This window comes from Mastacembelus armatus, chromosome 19 (genome assembly GCF_900324485.2).
Source record: "Mastacembelus armatus chromosome 19, fMasArm1.2, whole genome shotgun sequence".
Classification (NCBI taxonomy): Eukaryota; Metazoa; Chordata; class Actinopteri; order Synbranchiformes; family Mastacembelidae; genus Mastacembelus; species Mastacembelus armatus.
In genome coordinates this window covers 1805346-1829750 of record NC_046651.1, presented here as the reverse complement: position 1 = coordinate 1829750, position 24405 = coordinate 1805346, and the positions used below count along the sequence as shown (strand labels likewise).

General features: G+C 41.9%; 1 protein-coding gene across 1 annotated transcript in view; it reads left to right on the top strand.

The window, feature by feature from the left end:
- The window catches only part of myo15b (myosin XVB), a 47813-nt gene extending 23918 nt beyond the window's left edge, over positions 1–23895 (top strand). The window contains 34 exon segments of the mRNA XM_026316140.1: positions 308–375; positions 652–721; positions 1058–1090; positions 1238–1369; positions 1834–1937; positions 2097–2161; positions 2163–2313; positions 2620–2698; positions 2897–3025; positions 3226–3394; positions 4493–4580; positions 4727–4949; positions 5038–5150; positions 6233–6292; positions 6460–6535; positions 6677–6795; positions 7672–7787; positions 11989–12130; positions 12246–12357; positions 12444–12774; positions 12866–12929; positions 13454–13526; positions 13611–13687; positions 13780–13856; positions 14135–14265; positions 14391–14485; positions 14588–14665; positions 14767–14863; positions 20063–20211; positions 20311–20441; positions 21362–21495; positions 21614–21747; positions 22720–22860; positions 23444–23895. Of these exon segments, the coding sequence (XP_026171925.1) occupies positions 308–375; positions 652–721; positions 1058–1090; positions 1238–1369; positions 1834–1937; positions 2097–2161; positions 2163–2313; positions 2620–2698; positions 2897–3025; positions 3226–3394; positions 4493–4580; positions 4727–4949; positions 5038–5150; positions 6233–6292; positions 6460–6535; positions 6677–6795; positions 7672–7787; positions 11989–12130; positions 12246–12357; positions 12444–12774; positions 12866–12929; positions 13454–13526; positions 13611–13687; positions 13780–13856; positions 14135–14265; positions 14391–14485; positions 14588–14665; positions 14767–14863; positions 20063–20211; positions 20311–20441; positions 21362–21495; positions 21614–21747; positions 22720–22860; positions 23444–23533 (3851 nt within the window). The 3' untranslated portion in view covers positions 23534–23895.
- The last annotated feature ends 510 nt before the right edge of the window (positions 23896–24405 follow it).

Below are 24405 nucleotides of genomic sequence, written 5' to 3'. Positions count from 1 at the left end.
TATTAGGTTTTGTTTTTCCTGACAACAGCAGTTTCATAAAGAGATATTGGCCATTATATTATGACAACTAATGTTTTTATTTGTCTTATTGAAACGGTTAAGTCGATGTTTTGTTCACACTGTGGATATTAAAACTGTTTCATTTATTTGGTTGAAGGTGGCAGAATACATACATCATGTATATAGGTGTAGTCTTCATTATGACAGGGGTGCCCCACAGGTCCCAAGCTGTCAATTCTGACCATGATTAGCTACAGTACATCAGTGCATTGTTCCGACCTCTAACCTCTTCTCCACCTGTTGTCAGGGCGTGGTCGACAGATGGATGCCTATGTTGATGACTTGTTTGATCCTGTATTGGACCAAGGACCCCCGGTCAGTGATGTCATCAGATTTATTATATTTTTTTACACTACAACCTGTGATTATGCAAATGTTATGTTGCCCTTAATTCCTGTCCTCTAAGAAGCATTAAAGTTTTATTGTGTAGGGTGTCTCATGCATATCCATTGGACCCTGATGGATTGTGTTCCTCTGGCTGGATCTTATTACTGTGAAATTACTGGGTTGTGTTTCCTTATGTCTGTGCAGTAACTGGCTGCTTGTGCACTCACAATGTACTGTGTCACTCACTCATGTTTGTGTGTATAGGATACGGAAAGAGTAGCCATGCTAAACCGCAGGATGAGAGGAGGAGGAGGGATTGGACCCATGCAGCCTGGTATGTATGAAGCTGGTAGGAACACTGGCTCTCAGTAGCAATTTTTTAAGCACAAAAATTATATTTTGTAGAAGTTTTATTATTATCAAACAAATTGAATTAGAAGTATAAGTAGAAGAGGCAAATAAATATATTGGCACATCACAGCAAAAAATGTTTCTCAAAAGAACGTTATATGCAGTGGTATCTGCTCAAATGTCAAGGCTGCTGGGAAAACAAGAACAACAGATGAAATCAAGAGAAGATGGCAAGATTTAAAGAGAAGAACAAAAAATTGGCTTGTAACAAAGTATCGGTGAACAAAACATAACTTTAAATGAGGACTCTGTTTTTCAGGTATGCCTATGACAATGTCAAGCTACCCTGTGGGTGAGTAAGAATTATCGTGCATATAACACAAATCGAACTGCCTGGATGAGATTATCCCAAGCCATGAATCATTTTCATATCAAGTGCTTGGCAGGAAAAAACATTCAATGGCGCTGATCTTTATGTTGCTCTGCTCTTGCTCTCCAGGAATGCCCATTAATCCAATGCCCACCTATGGTGCAGCTCCCATAATGCCAACAATGCCAACAATGCCAGCAATGCCAGCAATGCCAGCAATGCCAGCAATACCAGCAATGCCAGCAGTGCCAACCATGCCAGGTTGTACTTTTTCATCCAATTAATTCAGTAAATGCGGACACATCTTTTACTTAAATATAAAAGCCTGAAAGAAAATGAATCAAATGTCACACTTACTGCCTGTACATATGTTATGTTTTTTGCCCTAATGTCACCTAATGTGAAAGCAGTTTTTGTAAACTGGAAAATATAGAAAAAAGTTGCTATAAATTGGAACAAAATCATTTGACTAGGCTTTTGTTGACGCAAAACATACACACTACAAAAATATGGCTTGATATACACATCAAAATCACCAGTGTTAAATCAGAGTTTTATTTTAACACAAAAAATGCACCACCATCAAATATAATAGCCAGTCTTAATCAGAAATGTAGAAAATGTAGCTAGAAATCAGAAAATATAAGTAATAAAAGAATTCTTTTTTACATATTGAAATCTAGCTGATTTCTGCTTGACAAACAGTCTGTCATAATCCTACACAGCCATGATGATGCCTCAGACTCCTATGCCTGCTCCTTCTGTCACTGACCCCATGCAGATGGCAGCAACACAGCAGGCCCTCATTAACCAGCAGGCCTTCCTCATGGTAAGGCCTTAGCATATTCCCAGTCAGTCTCCATAGCATGCCTGGACAGTTTTATCATCCTCTGTTTGCCCTTCCACCCATGTCTGCTTTCCTTAACTCCTTCTCTTGTGGTCTCCCCAATTCCATATGTCCTTGTTCTTCCTTATCCCCCCACTCCAGGCCCAGCAGATGAGTCTGCAGGCAATGGCTCTGTCCCAGCAGCAGATGAAGAACGAAGAGCAAAGACAGGGGGGGGGAGGAGAGGCAGCGGAGGCGTCAGTTCAGTCAGTCCTCCAGGGAACGCTCAAGCTCACCTTCACCTCGCTTTCCCTCACCCCTGGCCGACCAGCACAAACCACCAAAACAAGCCTCCAGCTACAGGCATCCTGAGCCAGATGTATTATTTCATACTGCTTTCTTACATACATTTCAACACATCATCTCTGTTTATGTTTCTGTTTATGCGCCTATATTTGGTAGTTGTGTTTTTGGTGTTGTAACCTCTGACATCTTTGGGTCTTTTACCAATTGTGACATTGAGTTTAATTTCCACTTTTTAGAATGATATGTTTGCCGTGCCAGCTTGCCAGCACGGTGGCTGAGTGGTTAGAACCTTCATCTCTTATTTCTCTCAGGAACTTGAAGCACTGTGAAGCTCATTTCTTCTTAGTGTTGACATATTGTCTGTCCACTTCTTCCACAGCCAGAGGGAGAAGAGCACTTACCAGACCCAAATGAGCTGCATTCTTTCAAAGACAAGAAGGAATACTTCCAAAGGATGGGTGAGTAGAGTCGTATAGTACATATAGCTTCCTCAGAAAGCATATTATCCAATATACAGTCACCTAGAAGATTTCTTCTATGTTGTAAAGGCCTGTTGATGTTAAAATACTATAGATAACATCATGCTTATAGTCATTTTTCAATTTACATCATGGTTTCCCCCTTCCTCACCATCACTACCCTCCACTGTCCATAAGGCACCCAGCCCCATGAGGAATACAAAACCCCAACGCTTTGGCCAGTCCCCTCCAGCCCCCCCACACAGCAGCAATGCTCCACACCATTACTACGTCCATCACCCCCACCCACGGCACCTAAGCCTAAAGGTAAGGAGGTGAAACAAGTTCATGGGGCTAGGTAGTATTTCATGGAATTACTTTCAAATACAGTGGCTGTTTGTAACTCTCAAAAGGCAGATGAGCCCACAAAGAAAAATGGGTTTTGTGTCTTTCTGTTCTTTCTATAAAGTATACTAAGTGAACTGAATGAAGAGCTTGAGATATACCTACTGTCTCTGTTCTCACAGTGAATAGTTATCAAATCCCTCCTGCTACAGAAGTAGATCCCCCAAGAGCAACACCTGTCTCATCTCCTCTCATTAACCCTCGGGTCGAACCCACATCCAACATACGGGAAATCATCAAAGAGTACAACAGCCGTGCCCAACCACAGCCCAAACCCTTCGAGCCGGTCAGGTCAGTTACAGCACTCCAACTGCTCCAACGCATTTTCAAGAATGCTCAGATCTACAGTAAGATCCCATTGGATGCTGCATAGATACACCTCTCCTCCCTCACAAATGAGAAACTCGTATTGATCGATCGATCCCTGCCCTACCCACTGCTGATCACCTGGATCAGGCATGTTCAGCCAATCAAAAGCTGCAAGGGCAGGGATAGTTGGAAAAGAAGCAGGACAGTGGCACTCGAGGACTGGAGTTTGAGACCCCCTGTGGTAAACACATGAAGGTCATAATGTCTCATTATAACACAAGTGAAAAAGATGAAAATAAAAAAGAATGATCTGAAATGCTCAAATTGTATTCTGATTGTGAGGGGTAAATAATGAAAAGTGACTGTACATAACTCCCATATGGAATTATTTTCACCCCTTTCTGAGAGTATGGAAAATAATAGGATATAGGTCCTCAGGCTGGGCAAACATGATGGGGTTTACTGTTATGGATCTTATTGTTTTAAAAAGGGTAATTATTTTACTGAAGAAAAGTCTGCTTTATTATCTTAATTTTTGCTTGTGAGGTTAGATATTTTAAGAATAAATGATTCAGACAATTGTGATGGACTGATGACCTGTCCAAGGTTTGCCTTTCACCCAAAGAGAGCTGGGATAGGCTCCAGCAGATCCCTGTGACCCTAAATAGGAATAAGCTGGTAGAGATAATGGATGGATGGATAAATGAGTCAGACAAATGCACAAGAAAGCAAAGAAAGTCACTTGATTTCTCATTTATTACCAACGCTACAGTGACAAATACTAAATATAAACTACATGCTAAGACAAAACAGAGACACAAATGTAAATACTGGAAAGACCCAAAAGGAACAAGTCCTGTTGAATTGTTCCAATGCTGGAATATGATGCTGAAAGATGGATTTTATTTTGTTACTTTTTTTTCCTGCCACCCAGGAAGATGCAGGTTCTGGGAAGTTCTGTGGGGGCACAGTCATCCCCCTACTGTACATTGATTGACAGGCTATAGTTGTGAAAAAGAAGAAATATGGCCTCAAAAACTAGAAATAATAGTTTCTGTAATGTTTTTATTGTCTTCACAGACCTGGAAAGCAGTTTGTAAAGAGGAATGACCCCAAAGAGGAAGCTCTGGCCAAACTCAAAAATAAAGCACCAGTGCCACAACAGAAGGTCAGAAATACAACTGCAAAGAAAATGAATCTGTATATCACAAATATCTGCTTGTTAGGTTTATTTATTTTTTGATAGATTTATTACTATCTGGAACAAGCTGTGTGATATAGCCTTACATTTTCCTGTGGGTTCCTGCTCCACAGCCACTCAAGCCTGAGAAAGAGCCGTCCCCTCCCTCCACCAGGGGTCTCCCCATCATCTCTAGCACCATGAAGCAAAAGCAGCCCTCCCTGGAAGACCTGTTTGGCTCCCAGGGCTCCCAGCAGCCTCTGCCTTCTCCCCCCGACTCCCCACCACCCCCTCCACGCCCAGTACACCTCATTCAGGATATCCCCGACCCACCGCCCACGGCTGCCCCATCCCTCAGTGGGTGTGGCTTGGATCATGTTTACTTTTAAATGGTGCTGTATTTTAGCTAACTAATATGCAGACTGTCATGCTCTTTGTTTATTAGCTGTAGATAAGATGCCAGATGAGGATGGCATTTGGTCCCAGCTGCACCGCTTCTCTCCAGGGGTCAACTTCTCTTACTCCGACATGCCAGGAAAACTGTTCCTACGAAAAGAAGTTAGAATTGCACACTTACAAACATGCACAGCAGACCAGTGGTTCACTTACAGCTACAATAATAAATATCAGTGAAATGTTATGGATCACTTACAATAATCGTGTATAGACTTCAGGCTTGTTTTTATCTCCATTTCAACCCACATCCTGTCAGGATTTGAACAAACCTTGATGCCCATGTCTCTGCAAAGTGTAGTTCAGATTTGGGTGGGGTTTGTGTGCACCCTACTGCAACCTTTGGTTACTCATAACACCCCTCTCTGTGTAGATGCACAAAGACATTTATGTTTATCTCTTGACTTAATGGCACTTCTGGAATAGTGGCTGAAGGCTGAGTGAGTTTACTCCAGGTACTCTGGTTTCCTCCCACAGTCCAAAAACATGTATGTCAGGTTGATTGGTGACTCTAAATTTGCCCGTGTGGGGTTGTTTGTCTTTGTGTGTCTCTATGTGGCCCTGTGATGGACTGGTGACCTGTCCAGGGTGGACCCCTGCCTTTCACCCAAAGAGAGCTGGGAGAGGCTCCAGCAGATCCCTGGGACCCTGGTTAGGGAATAAGCATATATAGATAATGAATGGATGTTCTGAGGATGAAAGTTTAATAATAAGTTTGAGTGGAAGATTGCAGCTACTCCTCCACCTCGACCTGTGCTTCGAGGAACATGATCATTTTTATGACTGAGGGGGGTTGATTCATTCAGACTGACATATTCATCCTGCTGTAACCAGGTTTCAGTAAGATAAAGTAGGTCAATTTGGTGATCAGTTATCAAATCATTTACTAACAGAGATTTAGACGAAAGAGACCTGATATTTAATAGTCCACATTTGACTGTTCTGTTTTTCTGTTCACAAAGGGGAGTGATCTTAATTTTTATTAGGTTTTTATGAATAACTCCTCTTGTGTTAACTTCTGATTTATATGATTTAGATTTGTGTTATATACTGTATATTTTGCACATTTACTTTTATTTCACCCCAAACACAACTGTATTCACACTGACGTAAATGCATTGCATTCATTAATAATGTCTCTCACTGGGGGAGGAATTTGATTTTCCGTAATAATTTTTTATCTTCAGGTGTTCTACCCCAAAGAGTTGTTCAACCACCCCTACGTCCTCAGTCTGTTATGTGAACAGGTTAGTGTATTTACAGATGTCATTAAGTTCAGCCTGATTTACTGTAGTTAACTGAGATCCCAGTATATTTATCTACAGACCCCTTCAGTGCAGTGCCAATTATCTTGCTAGCACATAGAAAGCAGTAAAGTCTAACTTTCATATTGTCACGGTGTGATGTGTTTAAGATCATGAAGGATACGTACTCTGAGAGCTGTATGAGGATCAGCAGAGAGGAGAAAAGGAAGATGAAGGACCTGTTAGGTGAGCGTTTTGACAAATTATCAGTAGGCTGGATGCTGCAATTGTTACTACAGCTGATCTTTTTGTTATACTCTAAAACTTTGGGTGACTTATCTCCTTCTGCATTATTTTTCTCTCCATTACCCCATTAATACTGTTTAGCAAATTTCAATGTGGGAACAGCTACAAGCACCATCCAGGGTGACCTGATGAAGAAGAGGATTGTCATTGCTGCCCGAGACAACTGGGAAAACTACTTTAGTCGACTGTTCCGTGTGAATGTGAGCAAGATAAACTGACTAATGGCAAAGATAATATGGACATATCAATATCTTAGTTTTTCATGACATTGTAGCTTTTTTTTATATATCATAATTCAAATGCAGCCAATTCAAAGTGAAAAGCCTGTGAAAATAGTTAGAACCAGAATAAAATCTGTTGGAGATAGAATAAAATGAGATCTGTAAATAGGTATAGGAATAGAATAAAACACATTTAAAGGAAAAACAAGACAAGCCAGAAATGTACTTTTAGTGAGGTTACAGTAGTAGCCAAATATACAACCAACCAGAAACCAATTAGGGACAGTGTTATTGTCATTATAAAATTTGATCTGGCGAGAACATGTACAAGCCATTCAACTACACTTGAAGTATCAAAAGTAAAAGTACTCAGTGGCACATATTAAATTAGTTTATATTATTGGGTGATATTTTTTTGTGCATTACTTTGTTCATCACTTTAATGTTGCAGCTGGTAAAGGTATATACTGTACTTATAATTTAAGTTACTTTATATACTGCTGGGTAGCTTGTGAATTTCCTATTGAGGATCAGTAAAGTCCAATGATTATACTGGATTTTGTTTTATTCATCTGATTCCAAAAAGTACCTTGTTACTTTCAACCACTGTGAATTCCAAGAATTCCTAATTATGGAATTTTAAAGCCAAAGGCTCATCTCCATGTTAACTTAACAATAGGTCTCCAGTATCTTTCACTGGAAATGCATGGTTTGAACCTCACAGTAAGCAATATGCATGTAGCAAATAGGGGTGGAAATGTTACTGCGTGGTGCTCTGGAATTATTCAGTGACATGCTAGCTTTAACAGAAGTATAGCGAGCATTCATCAGTTTTAAAGCATGTATTTTTTTCAGGTGGACAGTGGAATTGCTGAAATTTTGGGTGTGTCTCATCGTGGGATTCATCTCTTGAAGGTCATTAGAGCATCAGGCATCAACCCCACACACTTCCATCTGCTCAGAAGCTACAGGTAAACATGCAGAGAAACAATCAGTTTTTTAAAGTCACTTCTCAGTTTCATTTGTGGTTTAGTTTGATTAGTTTTATGACTTATTTTCAAGCCAGGAAGTGAGTAGGTTTACATTTCTGTGAGTCCCATACTAGCCGGTTTCACACATGTGGCTGGATTAAAACCTGTGCAGCCTGGGCAACTGCTACAGGGCCCAAGATGTCCGGCAAACTCCAGTCTTCAGCCTTTGGTATACCTCATCAAAACTGCTTGTCAGATGGTCAGTAGCTTTGGAACCACATTGAATAATGTTTGCAACCTAGTTGAAGATATTATATCTTTGATTATTTCAGCCTTAATCAGTGCATGCATTCTGCCATGTGGCCTCTGTCGGAGTGTTGCTGACAGTTGTATCTGTATATTGTTTTATTTAGCATGTAAATACTTTTAAATACACGACTTAAGAGGTAGACTGGATTGTCCGTTTATCACAGGATTGGCAGATTGATCCCCAGCTCTCCCCTGTCCACATGTTGAAGAGTCTTTGGGCAAGACATTGAACCCTAAGTTACTCCCAACGGTCAGTTTATGTGTTTGTGTTAATGGGTGGATGAGAGGTAAAGCAGTTTGGATAAATGCATATATTTTGTTTTTTGCACAAACCCATGACAGACTGCATCTTGTCATTGGAGAACATGTCTAATGAGTTTCAGGGTAGTTGAAAGCGCTCTCCCTAATCAAGTGGGCATATTGTTCACAGACCAGGCTTCTAGAATACTGTTTGTAACTAGTATATTTTTTTACTTTTTAAAGCCAACAATAATGGTTAGGTAAATGTCTTAATATTGTGAGAAACACTCAACATGTATATAAGAGGAAAAGTCCTTTCTTACAAGGCAATGCTGCAAAAGGCTGAGAGCAAGGATCAAAAAGGTGAATCTGACGAGCTGGTGATACTTCTCTGTGGGTTCATCACTACAACTGACAGCTTTCATATTATGCAAAATAATCATTTTAGTGCCAATAAAAACATTGGGATTGATACAGTTTTAAATTAAAATGTCTGTGAAGATTCTCAGTCGTCCAGGGGAACCTATCTAAAGTTTGAGTCATGGAATCTGGACTTTCAGTTTTAAGGCCGAAACGTTTCACCACCCATCCAGGTGGCTTCATCAGTCTGAGAAAGGCTGGACTGGAACTTCCAATTTATCTCACAGGTTGGTTTCATTCCACCCCTAGACCCATCGGCTTATTAGTTGAGCTATGTAAATCAGACAGAAACATGAATGTGCCATGCCACTCGTCGTTGCTAATCTGTACACGGAAGAAGTGGAGGAGAAAGCTCTCAGCTCCTTCACAGGAATAGCACCAACCTGTTGGTTCAGATACAGTGGGTACGGAAAGTATTCAGACCCCTTTAAATTTTTCACTCTTTGTGTCATTGCAGCCATTTGCCAAAATCCAAAAAGTTCATTTTATTTCTCATTAATGTACACTCAGCACCCCATCTTGACAGAAAAAAACAGAAATGTAGAAATTTTTGCAAATTTATTAAAAAAGAAAAACTGAAATATCACATGGTCATAAGTATTCAGACCCTGTGCTCAGTATTGAGTAGAAGCACCCTTTTGAGCTAGTACAGCCATGAGCCTTCTTGGGAATGATGCAACAAGTTTTCACACCTGGATTTGGGGATCCTCTGCCATTCTTCCTTGCAGATCCTCTCCAGTTCTGTCAGGTTGGATGGTGAACGTTGGTGGACAGCCATTTTCAGGTCTCTCCAGAGATGCTCAATAGGGTTTAGGTCAGGGCTCTGGCTGGGCCAGTCAAGAACGTTCACAGAGTTGTTCCGAAGCCACTCCTTTGTTATTTTAGCTGTGTGCTCAGGTTCATTGTCCTGTTGAAAGGTGAACCTTCGGCCCAGTCTGAGGTCCTGAGCACTCTGGAAGAGGTTTTCTTCCAGGATATCTCTGTACTTGGCCACATTCATCTTTCCTTCAATTGCAACCAGTCGTCCTGTCCCTGCAGCTGAAAAACACCCCCACAACATGATGCTCCCACCACCATGTTTCACTGTAGGGATTGTATTGGGCAGGTGATGAGCAGTGCCTGGTTTTCTCCACACATACCGCTTAGAATTAACGCCAAAAAGTTCAATCTTGGTCTCATCAGACCAGAGAATCTTATTTCTCATAGTCTGGGAGTCCTTCATGTGTTTTTTGGCAAAATCTATGCGGGCTTTCATGTGTCTTGCACTGAGGAGAGGCTTCCGTCGGGCCACTCTGCCATAAAGCCCCGACTGGTGGAGGGCTGCAGTGATAGTTGACTTTGTGGAACTTTCTCCCATCTCCCTACTGCATCTCTGGAGCTCAGCCACAGTGATCTTTGGGTTCTTCTTTACCTCTCTCACCAAGGCTCTTCTCCCACGATTGCTCAGTTTGGCTGGACGGCCAGGTCTAGGAAGAGTTCTGGTCGTCCCAAACTTTTTCCATTTGAGGATTATGGAGGCCACTGTGCTCTTAGGAACCTTGAGTGCTGCAGAAATTCTTTTGTAACCTTGGCCAGATCTGTGCCTTGCCACAATTCTGTCTCTGAGCTCCTTGGGCAGTTCCTTCGACCTCATGATTCTCATTTGCTCTGACATGCACTGTGAGCTGTAAGGTCTTATATAGACAGGTGTGTGCCTTTCCTAATCAAGTCCAATCAGTTTAATTAAACACAGCTGGACTCCAATGAAGGAGCAGAACCATCTCAAGGAGGATCAGAAGAAATGGACAGCATGTGAGTTAAATATGAGTGTGAACTTTTTTGATTTTGGCAAATGGCTGCAATGACACAGAGTGAAAAATTTAACGGGGTCTGAATACTTTCCGTACCCACTGTATATGGATGACACCTGGGTAAAAATCAAAACCCAGGAAGTTCAAGCTTTCACAGATCACATCAGTGCAAACATCAAATTCACAAGAGAGGACACCAAAGAGAACAGGCTGGCCTTTTTGGACTGTGAGGTCGTCATCGGGTCTGATGGTAACCTAGAGATAGAAGTCTACAGGAAACCCACACACACAGACCAGTACCTTCTTTTTGACTCCCAACACAAACTAGGAGTCATCAGGACCTTAAGCCACAGAGCAAACATCATCCCTACCTCTATGAAGGCCAAGAGAAAGGAGGACGCACACTTGGAGACAGCCCTCAAAACCTGTGGCTATCCTAAGTGGGCCTTCAACAAGGCAACATCCACATCAGGCAGAAAAACAAGAGACACAGCTGAGCTTCAAGATCCACACAGGAAAAACCTGGTCATTCCCTATGTAGCAGGTGTTTCAGAGAGGCTTAAACGGATTTTTAGGAAACATCGGATACCAGTTCACTTCAAACCCACCAACACAGTGAGACAGAGACTGGTTCACCCTAAAGACCAGACACCAAAACAAAAGAGGAGCAATGTAGTGTATGCTGTCCAGTGTAAAGAAGGATGCTCAGAACTCTACATTGGAGAAACCAAACAACCACTTAACAGGAGGAGCATCTCCTCAGGACCACAGTCAGCTGTGCACCTCCATTTAAAAGAGACAGGTCACTCATTTGAAGACAGTGATGTACACAAGAAGAAGACAGATGGTTTGAGAGAGGGGTCAGGGAAGCTATCTATGTCCAAGTGGAAAAACCCTCCCTTAACAGGGGTGGAGGGCTCAGACATAACCTGTCTTCAATCTACCAGGCTGACCTTTCATCTGTTCCCAGGAAATTAAGGAACACATCAAATGTCTGCCAAGGAGGACACACTCTGCAGACAGTTGGTGAATCAGAGGAGTCACATGACTCTACCATTAGATCCTAATGACCATCACCTGAGCTCACTTCTATGGTTCACCTAACGATCGTATTCAGACCAGGTGTGAAGTGAAAGTCTAACAACTCTCACCTGGTTTACATAGCTCACCTAGTGAGTCTATGGGACTAGGGGTGGAGTGAAACCAACCTGTGAAATAAAATGGAGGTTCCCATCCAGTTTTTTCTTAGACAGATGAAGCTACCTGGATGGGTGGTGAAACGTTTCAGCCTTAAAACTGAAAGTTCAGATGAGATGACTCAACCTTTAGTTTAAATCAAAATGTCCTATCTACCTATTCAATCGCTAAGTCTGTCATCATCTTAATTGATTGTTGCTGATATGTCTTGCACAGAATTTTAACTCAGTGCTGCATGAATTTAGTTTTGCAGAACTGCTGTCAGTTGATCTCCAGGGTACAAACAAAGTGGAACTGGAACTAACGAGTGAAAAGTTGGTACTGCAGTCCATCAGAGCTCCTCAGATCGCTGCCCTGATTCACTTATTTCTCCAGGAGCTCATCAAGGTATTTTTTTCTTTCCTTAATCATCATCATTCAAGTAATCATTGTTTTTTTTGATGCTTTGTAACATTTTTTGGCTTGTATTAGAGACCCTTCATCCCTTCTCATTGTTCTTTAGGACTCAGGTCATGTTGTTGCCCTGAAGAGTTTTGTAACGGATGACAAGAGCCTGCTCAGCTTCAGCAGGGGTGACATCATCAAACTGCTGCCAATGGAAGGACTTCAGATTGGTGAGGTCATTATTTGGATGCCAATCATATGTTTGTGATTGTTTCCTCTCATTTCCATCCAATAATGCTTATGTGTGTGCCACTAGGTTGGCAGTTCGGCACCATGGGAAGGCGCTCTGGCCTTTTCCCTGAGGATCTCACCCAGCCATCTGCAGCCCCAGACTACCACTGTCTGCACCTCAACCGAAGAGATGACAGGAGAAAAAGCATGCGGAACGCTAGACCTGTCAGCCTTCCGGAAGGTCAGTCTCCAGGTCACATCAGCAGTCCCACAGACAGTGTTGATTCACAGGGCTCCAGTAGAGAGCCCTCACTTCACAGCCCGGGACAGCAGTGGACCCAGAGATCAGTAAAGAGATCAGTCTATGACCTGGAGAACCTCTCCCCAATGGTTGAGTTTGCCATGAAGTACTTTAGGTATGATAGAAAAATAATAATTGTTGTTGTTTATTCCATTGAGATAACACTGCATAGCTAATTGTGTCCTATAATCATTTGTTTATCAAAGAGTGGGAACTACAGGGCTGCCAGCCAGCAGAGGAACCTTTTCAGAGGTGGTTCAACACACAGACGTAAGTCAGTATCAAACCCCTGACTTCATCTTCTATGTTGTAGAGTAGACATCTGTACACATGCACAATAAGCCTTTGTCTAAAAGAAGAGTCGCTGGCTTACTCACATCGTCATGGCTTTCAGCCATAAAGACTTTCGACTGCACCAGTCAGGCTTTAGACCTGATCAAAGTACAGTAACTGCTGCCTCTACTTGTTTTCTAGAAATCATTTTCAAAATGTAAATATTCTACTTGTAATAATATGTCAAAAATGCATTCCACTGTACTGTAGAAATATCCGATTTGGTCATGCTGTTGCTCCTACCCTTAACCACTGTACATTTACATTCCAGTAATTACACAAACATGTCAGCAGTGATCAATGACATGGAGAAGATATCAACAAACCCGTGTTTGATGAAGCCTGACATTTCTGAGATATTTGACATTAGTTGAGGTCAAAGTGAACATCTATGTTTAGTCACTGAGGCTTCCTGAATAAATTAAACTTAACTAACTACACAGTGTTTTATTTTTACCCAGACCCTCATACAGGATTCCCTCATTCTCTACAATGATCCTGAAATCAATGATTTAGCTGTCCAGGGCTTCACAAGTGAGTGCATCCACACTGGGATTACACACTGAAGTCACTGTTTGTCTGTTCCTCCCTCATCCTCCAGTTTATCTTTTCCTCCAGACCTGATGCAGTTCATGTCTGACCTGCCAATGAAGAAGAGTAGCACCCAATCAGTCTGCATAACTGGTATCCTACTGGTCAGTGCACATTCAAACAATGCATCTGGGAGATGAGTGGATATCAAAATGACAGCCATTGGATGTAAAGAAGGGTCTCTTTTTTTGTTTAGCTAGGGAAAGAAAAGGAGGTGCTGAGAGATGAACTCTACTGCCAGGTCATCAAACAAACCACCAACAACCCAAGCAAGTAAGTGGACACTTGGATTAGTGATGAAATGTTTTGACTCAACAACTAGAAGTCCAGTTGCCATGACTCAACTTCTAGACAACCTCACCTGGAGAGCTGAGAATCTTCACTTACACTACTATTAGCAAAATGTGCAGTGGCAGAGATGGAATGTTTTCATTACTAATAACAAATTAATCAGCAACTGAAGAGCAACAAAAATGTACTCCAGACATTCATCCCAGAAAGACTGCTAATGTTTTTTATTATTTTCTGACAGTTCTGTGCTGTCCCCACAGATCCAGCTGTACCCTGGGCTGGCGGCTGCTCAGCCTGATGACAGGGTTCTTCCCCTGCTCTAGTACTCTGCAGCCGTACATCACACGTCACCTACACAACATCTCTCAGGATAACGAACACCCATACCAAGGTAGAAGACACAACACATGCATGCTAATATCAGTTGCACATAACACACATGAGCACACAAAATGCTAAAGTCATTTTAGTGTAATATTTAAGTTGCTTTTTCACTACACACCATTTTGTCCTTAGAGTTGGCACGTGTGTGTATAGATAACCTTCAGCAATCTATCAAATCTGGTGGTCGCCGTAACATCCCCTCACATGTTGAGATGGAGGCCATTATGGTAAGTTACCTACACATTGAAGAAATTCTATTATGATGTATTTCAACTTCTACTTCTGTCATTATATTGTATGAATTGTGATTGTGTGATCATTTTCTGCAGGCTGGCAAAACTTCTCGACGCATTTCTCTCCAGCTGCCAGGAGGAGTAAATTTCCCTATGAAGATACGCAGCTTCAGTGTAAGAGTTATTTCAACTGTACCTTCTTAGCTTTGAACAAACCAGCAGTATTTTTCTTTGTGATTAATATCTTGGTGGTTGTATGTTTTTAACTCCTCCAGATGGCAGCACATGTGGTAACAGAGTTCTGTAAAGAAATGGGCATCTCAGATCTCACAGAAATCAAAGAGTTTTTCATCCTTACCAACCGAGTTAAAGGTAAAATAGACTGACAATCCAAGTTATATAGCAAACAAGGTTTAATTAAAATGGCTTTTTTCAGTTTGTTGTATACAAAAAGCCCTTATTCTGTGTTAAATATAATAATACTTGGAGTTAAATATAATAATACTTGTGTTATAATTTTGCTGAGATGTGGACCAATAGGTAAGTTTACCGACAACTCTTTATTATTTACGAACATAAATCTATCCACAAAAGATGCTTCAGCATAACTAAGGTATGCAACACCGAATGATTTGTGGTGCCAGTCTTCCTAGTGGCTGGAAAAACTCTTTTGCATTCCGGGAATCCTCCGACACCATGTAGCCAGAGGTGAGTGGTATAAATACTCTGTGAACAATAGATGAGGAGCACCTGTGTCGGCCCGGCTTTCTCATCTCACTACCTGCAAGCAAGGTAAGGGAGAAAAACCAAACAAAACAAAACAGGAAAACAACTCGAGTGCTGAGCAGTTTCCCAGCTAGGTACTCAACCACACCCACTGGCCTACATTATAAACTGGGGCAGGTCTACGATGCTGGTCCACGAGCTGCTGATTTATGGGCCACAGTGTGGAAGAGGGCCCTACGCCTCTCCCGTCAGGCTTGCCGTAGATGTTCCCGTACCGATGGTACCGCCATGGTTTTCCTGGGTTGGAAAAAGGGGGGGCTGGTAGCCATAGGTGGCCATAACCCAGGAGAACCCCATGGCAGAGCTGACCAAGGAAGTGTGGGCGTGCTCGATCCAGGGAAGAATCTTGGACCATTCTGCCGGATGGTGGTCGGTCATGCAGACAAGTGCCGTTTCCAGGTCCCGTTCCGATTGCCCATTCGACTGGGGGTGATAGCCAGATGTCACACCTGGAAGGACAATCGGGGACCGCAGTCAGAGACAATGTCATGAGGGAAACCGTGCAGCTTGAAAACGTGGTTCACCATTAGGTCAGCTGTCTCCAAGGTGGATGGGATCTTAAGTAACAGCACAAAGTGTGCCATCTTTGAAAACCGGTCCACAATGGTGAGGATGATGACATTTCCAGCGGAAGGTGGAAGACTGGTGATGAAGTCTATTAAAATGTGGGATCAGGGTCGGTGTGGGATGGGAAGGGGGCTCAACTGGCCAGTGGGAGCTTGATGAGACACCTTGCTGTGTGCGCACTCAGGGCAAGCCACCACATAGTCCCTTACGTCTGCAGTCATCTTAGGCCACCAGAAGTGTTGCTTCAGAGTTCTTTGTACTCCTGGATGGCATGCCAGTCTGGAATTGTCCCACTGCAAGACCTCTGATCATAGCTGTGGGGGAACGAACAGACTCTGCACAAGGCATTCCAGGAGTTCGAAGCTTCCTCCACTCCCCGCTCGATCTCCTAAACAGGCAGCACCAGTCACGCACTCAGTGACTCAGTTGTCCTCACAGAGCCATGTGAGAGCATCAGGTCGGGTGTTCTTGCTACCAGGGTGGTAGGTAACCATGAAATGAAAACAACCCAGGAATAGCGCTCACCGGGCTTGGCAGGGGTTTAATCTATGGGCAGAGCACAGGTAAGCCAGATTCTTATGGTCTCTTATGTATATCTCAATAGGATGGAGAGAACCCTCCAGATGGTATCTCCAGTCCTGCAAAGTGGCCACGATAGCCAACAGCTCCCAGCTGCCAACATCATAATTTCTCTCAGCCGGGGTGAGCCGGCGAGAGAAGAAGGCACAGGGGTGGAGATTTTGGTCCTCTTGAGATCACTGCATTAGCACCTCTCCAAGTCCTGAGTCCAAGGCGTCCACCTCCACCTGAAATGGGAAAGAAGGGTCAGGATGGCAAAGAACGGGGACTGAAGTGAACAATTGCTTTAGCTTACAGAAAGCCTGTTCTGCCAAAGGTGGCCAGGTGAATGGAAACTTGGTAGATGTGAGGCGGGTCAGTGGTGAAGCAACCTTACTATAATTGCAAATAAACCAATGGTAGAAGTTGGCAAAACCCAGGAACCGCTGTTGCTTTCTTGATGTGGGAGTGGGCCAGTTGAGCACTACCTGGACCATGGGAGGATCTGCACGTAACTGGCCCTCCTCCACTATAAACTCCAGGAAGCTAACTGAGGAATGAGGGAAATTGCACTTCTCTGGTTTGAAAAATGCTGGTTCTTCATCAGGCACTGAAGTATGACCCTGACATGCTGGATGTGCTGATCTGGGGAAAAAAAAAAAATATTCCAGGTAGACAAAGACAAACTTGTTGAGCATGTCCCTCAAAACATCATTAATTAGAACCTGAAAACTGCAGGGGCACTACAGAGACCAAACCTCATTACCAGATACTTAAAATGTCCTAAAGGGGTGTTGAACACTGCCTTCCACTCGTCGCCCTCTTTGATCCGGATGAGATGATAGGTGTGATGCAGATCCAGTTTAGTAAATATCTTAGCCTTATGAATAAAGTTAAATGCTAAATCAAGGAAAGGTAGTGGATACCTATTTCTTATAGTCATAGCGTTTAGCTCTGTAATCAATGCAAGGTCTTAAGGTACTGTCCTTTTTTTCCAACAAAAAAAAAATCCAGACCCCACCGGAGATGAGGGCTGAATGATTCCTAAGGGTAACCCCCTCAGAAATGTATTTCTCCATAGCACTGCGTTCACTCAATGACAGACTATACAGGCAACTGCTGGGCACCAGAGCGCAAGTCGATCTCAGTCATACGGCCGGTGGGGGGGACAAGGCCTGGGCCCTCTCCTTATTGCATACCACCTGGAGATCATGATATTCCGGCAGAACTCCTTCCAGTCTGATCCTCTCCTGAGTGACACATGACTCTACCCCACCAGTGGATCTGGCAGACCTAAGACAGTGTGAATGACATAACACACTCTAATTGTCAACCTGCATAGTTAGCCTATTAATGTGCAGGTTGTGTATCTTGAGCCAAGGAAGACCCAGAACCGCCAGAACTCAAACTAAGCTGTTCAATGGGTTACTGTTCCCAATAATCTCCCATCGAGAGAGACCACCTCTCTCCTCTCGGGTAATTCTATAAGGGGAATCTTGTTCTCATAGACGAAAGTTTGATCAATAAAGTTATCATCGGCCCCTGAGTAAATCAACACTGTTACCACCAAAACTGTCTTACTCACTGTAATAGTTCTGGGAAGCTCCACCCATTTAACTCCAGAGGGGTTAGGGTTAGTGAGTTGGTCCTTTTGGTTGACTCGAATGCTTGCGGCGGATATCCTTGCTGTCCACAGTGCTGGCAAACTCCCTCCTGTTTGTGATGCTGGCACTCCTCTGAACGCAGTCTGGTTCCTCCTCCATGCCTTTTGGGGAATGAGAAGGCAGCAAACTCTACCTGGTGACCTCCTGCTGAGTGAAGGAACACTCCTCCTTCGAGCCGGGTTACACCTCTACCTGTCCCTCTCCTGGAGCCAATTATCGAGTCTGGTCGCCAGTATAAGTGGCTGATTTAAGTCCTTACAATCCTCTTTAAGGGCTAGTTCATCCTTGGGTCTATCGTTTAGGCCACTCTGGAACGTCCCTCGCAGAGCGCGATCATTCCAGCCACTCCCTGTGGGCAAAATGCGGAATGCCACAGAATATTGGGAAACAGTGTTGGTTCCTCGTGTGATAGAGAATAGCCAGCTACTGCTCTCTGAGTCCTGGACCGGCACCTCAAAAACCCTAGTCATCTCACAAAAATCGTGAAAGTTATCAAAAGTGGGAGATTGGGATTCAGACAAAGAGTTGGCCCATGCAGCAGCTTGGCCTGAGAGGAGTCCACAGATGAGCCCTATCGGTAGAGTAGGCAGTGGGTCGTTGGTCAAATATCAGGCGACATTGAATTAACAACTGACCCTACCTCGCCATTGTATCGGAGCGGGGTTGGAATGACGGGCTCCCAGGAGGGATTGGTCGATGGCTAATTCTATATCTACGCTAGTAAGCTCAGCGGCTGCTGAGTCCCCAGGTGGGGTAGGAATAAGCTGAGAAATCTCCTCCAGAGATTATAATGTAATACTTGGAGTTAATTATAGTAATACTTGGAGTTAAATATAATAATACTTGGAGTTAAATATTATAATACTTGGAGTTAAATATAGTAATACCTGGAGTTAATTATAGTAATACTTAGAGTTAAATATAATAATACTTGGAGTTAATCATCATAATACTTGGTTACTTAGTAATACATGGTGTTAATTATAGTAATACGTGGAGTTAAATATAATAATACTTGGAGTTAATCATCATAATACTTGGTTAATTAGTAATACGTGGTGTTAATTATAGTAATACGTGGAGTTAAATATAATAATACTTGGTGTTAATCATAATAATACCTGGAGTTAAATATAATAATACTTGGGGAAAAAATGGATAAAAATAGAACTTTGGACTATCTAAAACTAAAACAAATGTTTTTTTTTCAGTCAAATCATAATAAGGGTGACCCAGATTATCTGAATAACACTGGACTTCACTAGTCACTTTGGGATCTTTCTGCCCTCTGATTCTGACTCACAGTCAAAATGACAAACAGTAAAAATTGACTAATGCACTATTGCAAATTTTCAATCAGGGCAGTTTTTATTTCTCTTTCTCCTTCCCTGCCTGGTAACTTGTTCCCACCAATAGCTCTCCTGCTCTGGCAGATAATCCTGCTCTCCTTCTCCAACAGAGTTTTTACTCTGGTAGCTTCTTTATCTATCAGCACCTTCCCCTGCCAGTTTCTGGCTGGTGTCAGGAGGGAAGAGACAGAAACTGTCTGATTAGTCCCAACTGGGATAATCACACCTACACACTCTCACTCAGACAGACACATTCACCTGATGCAACCACTGCAAGCCATCTGTCACACATCTCCCAACCCACAGATGGCCCCACCTCCACAAATAAATAAGAAAATACATTTGTGGAGGTGTAAATACTTGTACTAGTGTTGTATCTGTGCAAAGATGTTGCAGGAGGGGTGCAAGGCCCTCTGCAGACTTGTTGGGGGAGGCTTTCTATAGGCTTGATCTCAACTTGTAACATGCATCTAGGACCTGAGACCTACCTGAGCATATAAAACCAGAATTTTTCATTTTTGTGAACTGACCTCTACAAGAAATTCAACTAGACAAACCGTACAGATACCACCTCAGATGCAGTTTGAACAGATACAACACTGTTAATGACAGATTAACAAATTGGTGTCCTACTCCTCTACTGTCAGATGGGCTTGTGCGTCCCCTCCACCCTGAGGAGTATCTGTTTGATTTCCTGCTGGATGACAGCTCCATCTTCTTGTCTCTGAGGAGATTGATGTGGAGAAGCTCTCTGTCTTTCAACAATGACCTCTATGTCGATTTCCACTACCAGCAGGTGACAAGATGAGTTCACAGAAACCAGGAATAATAGTAGTTTTCTAACCACTGGTCCAGTTTCCATTGTCCTCTGTTGTCTTCGTGTGTTTGTGTGTAGCTCCTGGAAGACTACCTGAGTGGGAGGTTGATGCTTCCTCCTGTTGCAGGTGGTTCCTTATCAGTCCAGCATTTAGCAGAACTGTCAGCTCTGCAGCATGTGGCTCACGGATTGAGGAACCAGCCCTCACTGTGAGTCACACACACCGTACTGAGTCACAATAATCCAAGTCTGATCAGTACAGGAATAGACAAAAGAAGAACAAAAGAAAATCTATTTTCTATCTATTCTTTCTCTCTATTTCTTGATGAACAATAATGCCTCCTTCACCAGGCACTCAGGTTTTGGTTTTGCTCTTTGTACAGGCACAACAATATGAGACCTGGCAATCTCACTGTCCAGAAGACTGCACTCAGTCACCATATCTGGCTATTGTTCATCACAGAGCAGATACTCCCCCTAAAGCCAAAACTTGACTTTTTACATTTTTGTTGATGGACAGATTAATCAAAGGAGATAACATGTTAATTATTTGGTGTCAGAGGTGTGTGAAGATGTGTTTTTGAACTTTGAACAGGCTAGCTGTGTCTCCTGTTTTTATTTTAGGTCAGGCTAACTATGGCCTGTCTCCAGCTCTATACTTAGCACACAGATAGAAATTGATCAACCTTCTTATCTCAACATTGGAAAATTAGCTAATAACTTAATTTCCAAAAATATATAACTTTTTCTTTAATGGCCACAATTGAGTAGAATACTGAAGTCCAGGGGTTGCTTGGTGGAAAATGGTAACCTTTTAATTATGGGGTTTGCAGTCGCTCCATCAAACAGTACATGGCAAGCTTCCTTAACTGCTTTTTACAGTGTGCACTCTAGCCCAACCGGTACTGGACTTTTGAGAGTAATACCAATATTGCCATTTTGGAGTTTGATATAATCCAAAAATATATATTACTTACCCATTTACATGAACACATAACGTCAGCAGAAATTCTGATGAAGTAATATCTATGTTTACCAAAAGGCAAAACTCTTCACTAACTAAAAATATACAATACTGCACTGTATGTGTACTGTACATTACCACTTGGTGACTGTATTTCTCTAAAAGGACGGAGGTAAAGGAGTATCTGCCCTCACAAGATGAGCTCAGCCATAAACTGGAGGAGATCCACTCTTTCTGCCTGGGTCAGATAGCTGCCATGCACTCCCTCAGCTGTCGAGATGCCAAAATACAATTCATTGGTGGGTAGTACCTCCTCTCTTTTCTCCTTTCCTTCTCTCTTCTGTGCTGTTCTTTCTCGTCTCCTTCCCATGTTGATATTGTACCTGATGACTTCTGTATTTATCATCTGTCTTTCAGAACTTCTGAGAACTTTGTCTTTGTTTGGCTCCAACAATTTCTTGGCCCAGAAGGTCAGCCAGGCTGGCATTCCCTCTCCCTGCATGGTTGGTGTAAGCCAGGAAGGGGTGCTGTTCCTTCACCCTAAAACACAGGTACCTTATACACTACAGTATTAATTTCAATCCATCAATTATATATACTGCATATCCTGAACTGGATCATGGGGAGCTGGAGCCCATTCCAGCTGACATGGGTGAGAGGTATGGTACACCCTGGAGAGATCACCAGTCTATCACCAGGTTGGCACAGAGAGACAAACAAACACTCATTTTCACCCCCTCCTGGCCATTTAGAGTCACCAGTTAATTGAACCCCAAACTGCATGTCTTTGGGCTGTGGGAGGAAGCCCAGTACCCAGGCAGCATATGCAAACTCCACACAGAAAGGCCCCAGCTGGGTTTTTTTTCCTTATGACAAAGACAAGCTGAAATTGACATCAGCAAACATTAACTGTGACTAAATTGTACAATTTTAAGAAAACTATACTACTAATTATATAAAAAAAAAAATCCCTTCTTGCCTATGCTACAATTGATGTGTGCTAATATCTATCCTGTGGGTTGATCCAATTCACTTTCTAACAGGCAACATTGTTTTCTGGTATGTTTTGCCATATTTATATTATAGATTATTTCATTGTATTGCATCTATAGTCATATTATTTAATTCTAGTCTAAATTAGCCAATGAAGAAAGTAGCCTCGGCATAGCAACAAGCAGAAGTGCATTACCAAATTCATTCATCTGTGTCAAATAACATTAAACTGCACCAACATCAGAGATGAAGCAGCGTCTCCTCCTCCTCCTCTCTCAGGTTGTCTGAATGTCGACGCTCACTCCAAACTTTGTTTCAGCTGCAGACTTTACCTGCACTTTGAAGTCTGCAGAATAGCTCTTTCTTAGCAGTATTTTTTTTTCCTGATCCTGTCACATTTTAGTCATTTTTCAGTCACAAACATGAACCATCTATTAAGTTGGCATTTAGTTTGTGTCAGGACCAGATCTCTGTATTAATACTAAAAAATTCAGAAACTTGTCCATGATTTATGTTTCTTTCTTCTGCAGGAGCGAGCGTTTCTGATTACTTTGGCAGAAGTGCAGTCCATGCGAACTGTCCGCCCAAAGAAACAAGGCAAACTGCCAGCTGTGGAAATCAGTTACAACAGTCCAACTGGACCAAAGAATATTACCATTCATCTCAAACAGGTAATGACTTATTTTTGGGTATACAGTGGGTATGGAAAGTATTCAGACCCCTTTAAATTTTTCACTCTTTGTGTCATTGCAGCCATTTGCCAAAATCAAAAAAGTTCATCTTATTTCTCATGTACACTCAGCACCCCATCTTGACAGAAAAAAACAGAAATGTAGAAATTTTTGCAAATTTATTAAAAAAGAAAAACTGAAATATCACATGGTCATAAGTATTCAGACCCTTTGCAGTGACACTCATATTTAACTCACATGCTGTCCATGTCTTCTGATCCTCCTTAAATAATGTGTTTCTTCATTTGTCTGGAACCAATCTATTCATTATTTTCTCATTTAAAGAATGATTCACTCCATAAAACAGCAAACAGTGGACAATATCCATTATCCATTCTTTCCTAATACCCAAGATGAGAAGAAAAATTGTTGATTTTAGAAATTACTATATTTATTGTTACACATATAGCATAGGGGTCTGTAAGAGGAAGGAAAATCAGGATAGCTAAATCAACTGGTCAACAGCTTGGACACTCCTGGAGGTTTGTACATGTCAAATGTAATCTTTTATTGTGTCTTTCAGGCCAAGGAGTTGTGCCACATCCTTGCTCTAATAATGGAAGTGCTGATCCGGCCATCAATTAACAGTTCCATTTCAAATAACCAGCACTGAGAGCTGTCCTTAATCAGGCTACTGTAACTGATGTTTGTCTTTACTTTTTTTGTTCATTTCTTCTTCTGTGTAAATGGAGTGAAATTATTATTTTCACTGGAGGTGAAACGATGCAGAGTTGACATGTGTAATGTTCTGATCAGGTGATAAAACATCGGTGAACTCAGGAGCAATTTGGGGTAATTCATCAATGCAAATAAATCAATGTACTAATTATACAAATAAATTATTGCATTTTTTTCCTATTTATGCTTTTACATATTATACTACAATTATTGAAATATAAATCATTTTTGGAAGTGACTGTAATAATATGCTGTGATATAAGTAATTTATAAGCATTAAAGCAATGTGTTAATTCATAATTTTGCATTTATTTTACAGAAGTAGGTTATCACAAATGTAAATCATTTTGAATATTAAATTATTTAAACATTTTGTAAAAATAAATCTGTCTCAATTTTAGAAGAAGACCTGAACCTTGTCTTCTCTTTGAGATAATGAACGGGTTCAGTTCTCAGCTTCATATTATAAATGGTGAGAAAGATTAAGTTTTCATTCTGTACATACTGCATACAAACAAAAAACCCCAGAGATCAAGGGAAATTGGCATGTTTCTGTGGATCTAATGGCTTCATTGACAATAAATAATTTTTTGTCAAGAACTGATATCTAAGAGGAGTCTTGACTGGCAAAATACGGATGTTGAGGATTGTTTCAGGCTGAGCACAGATTCTTAGTGTCATTGTTTTCTTTGTTTCTAAGTTTTCTTTGGCATCAAGCCTTTTATTAAACTTAGATGAGGAAAGCCATATTCTTGTTTTGTAAAAGACAAAGGGCTTCCTGCACAAATCAAAGAAGTCTTATTTAGC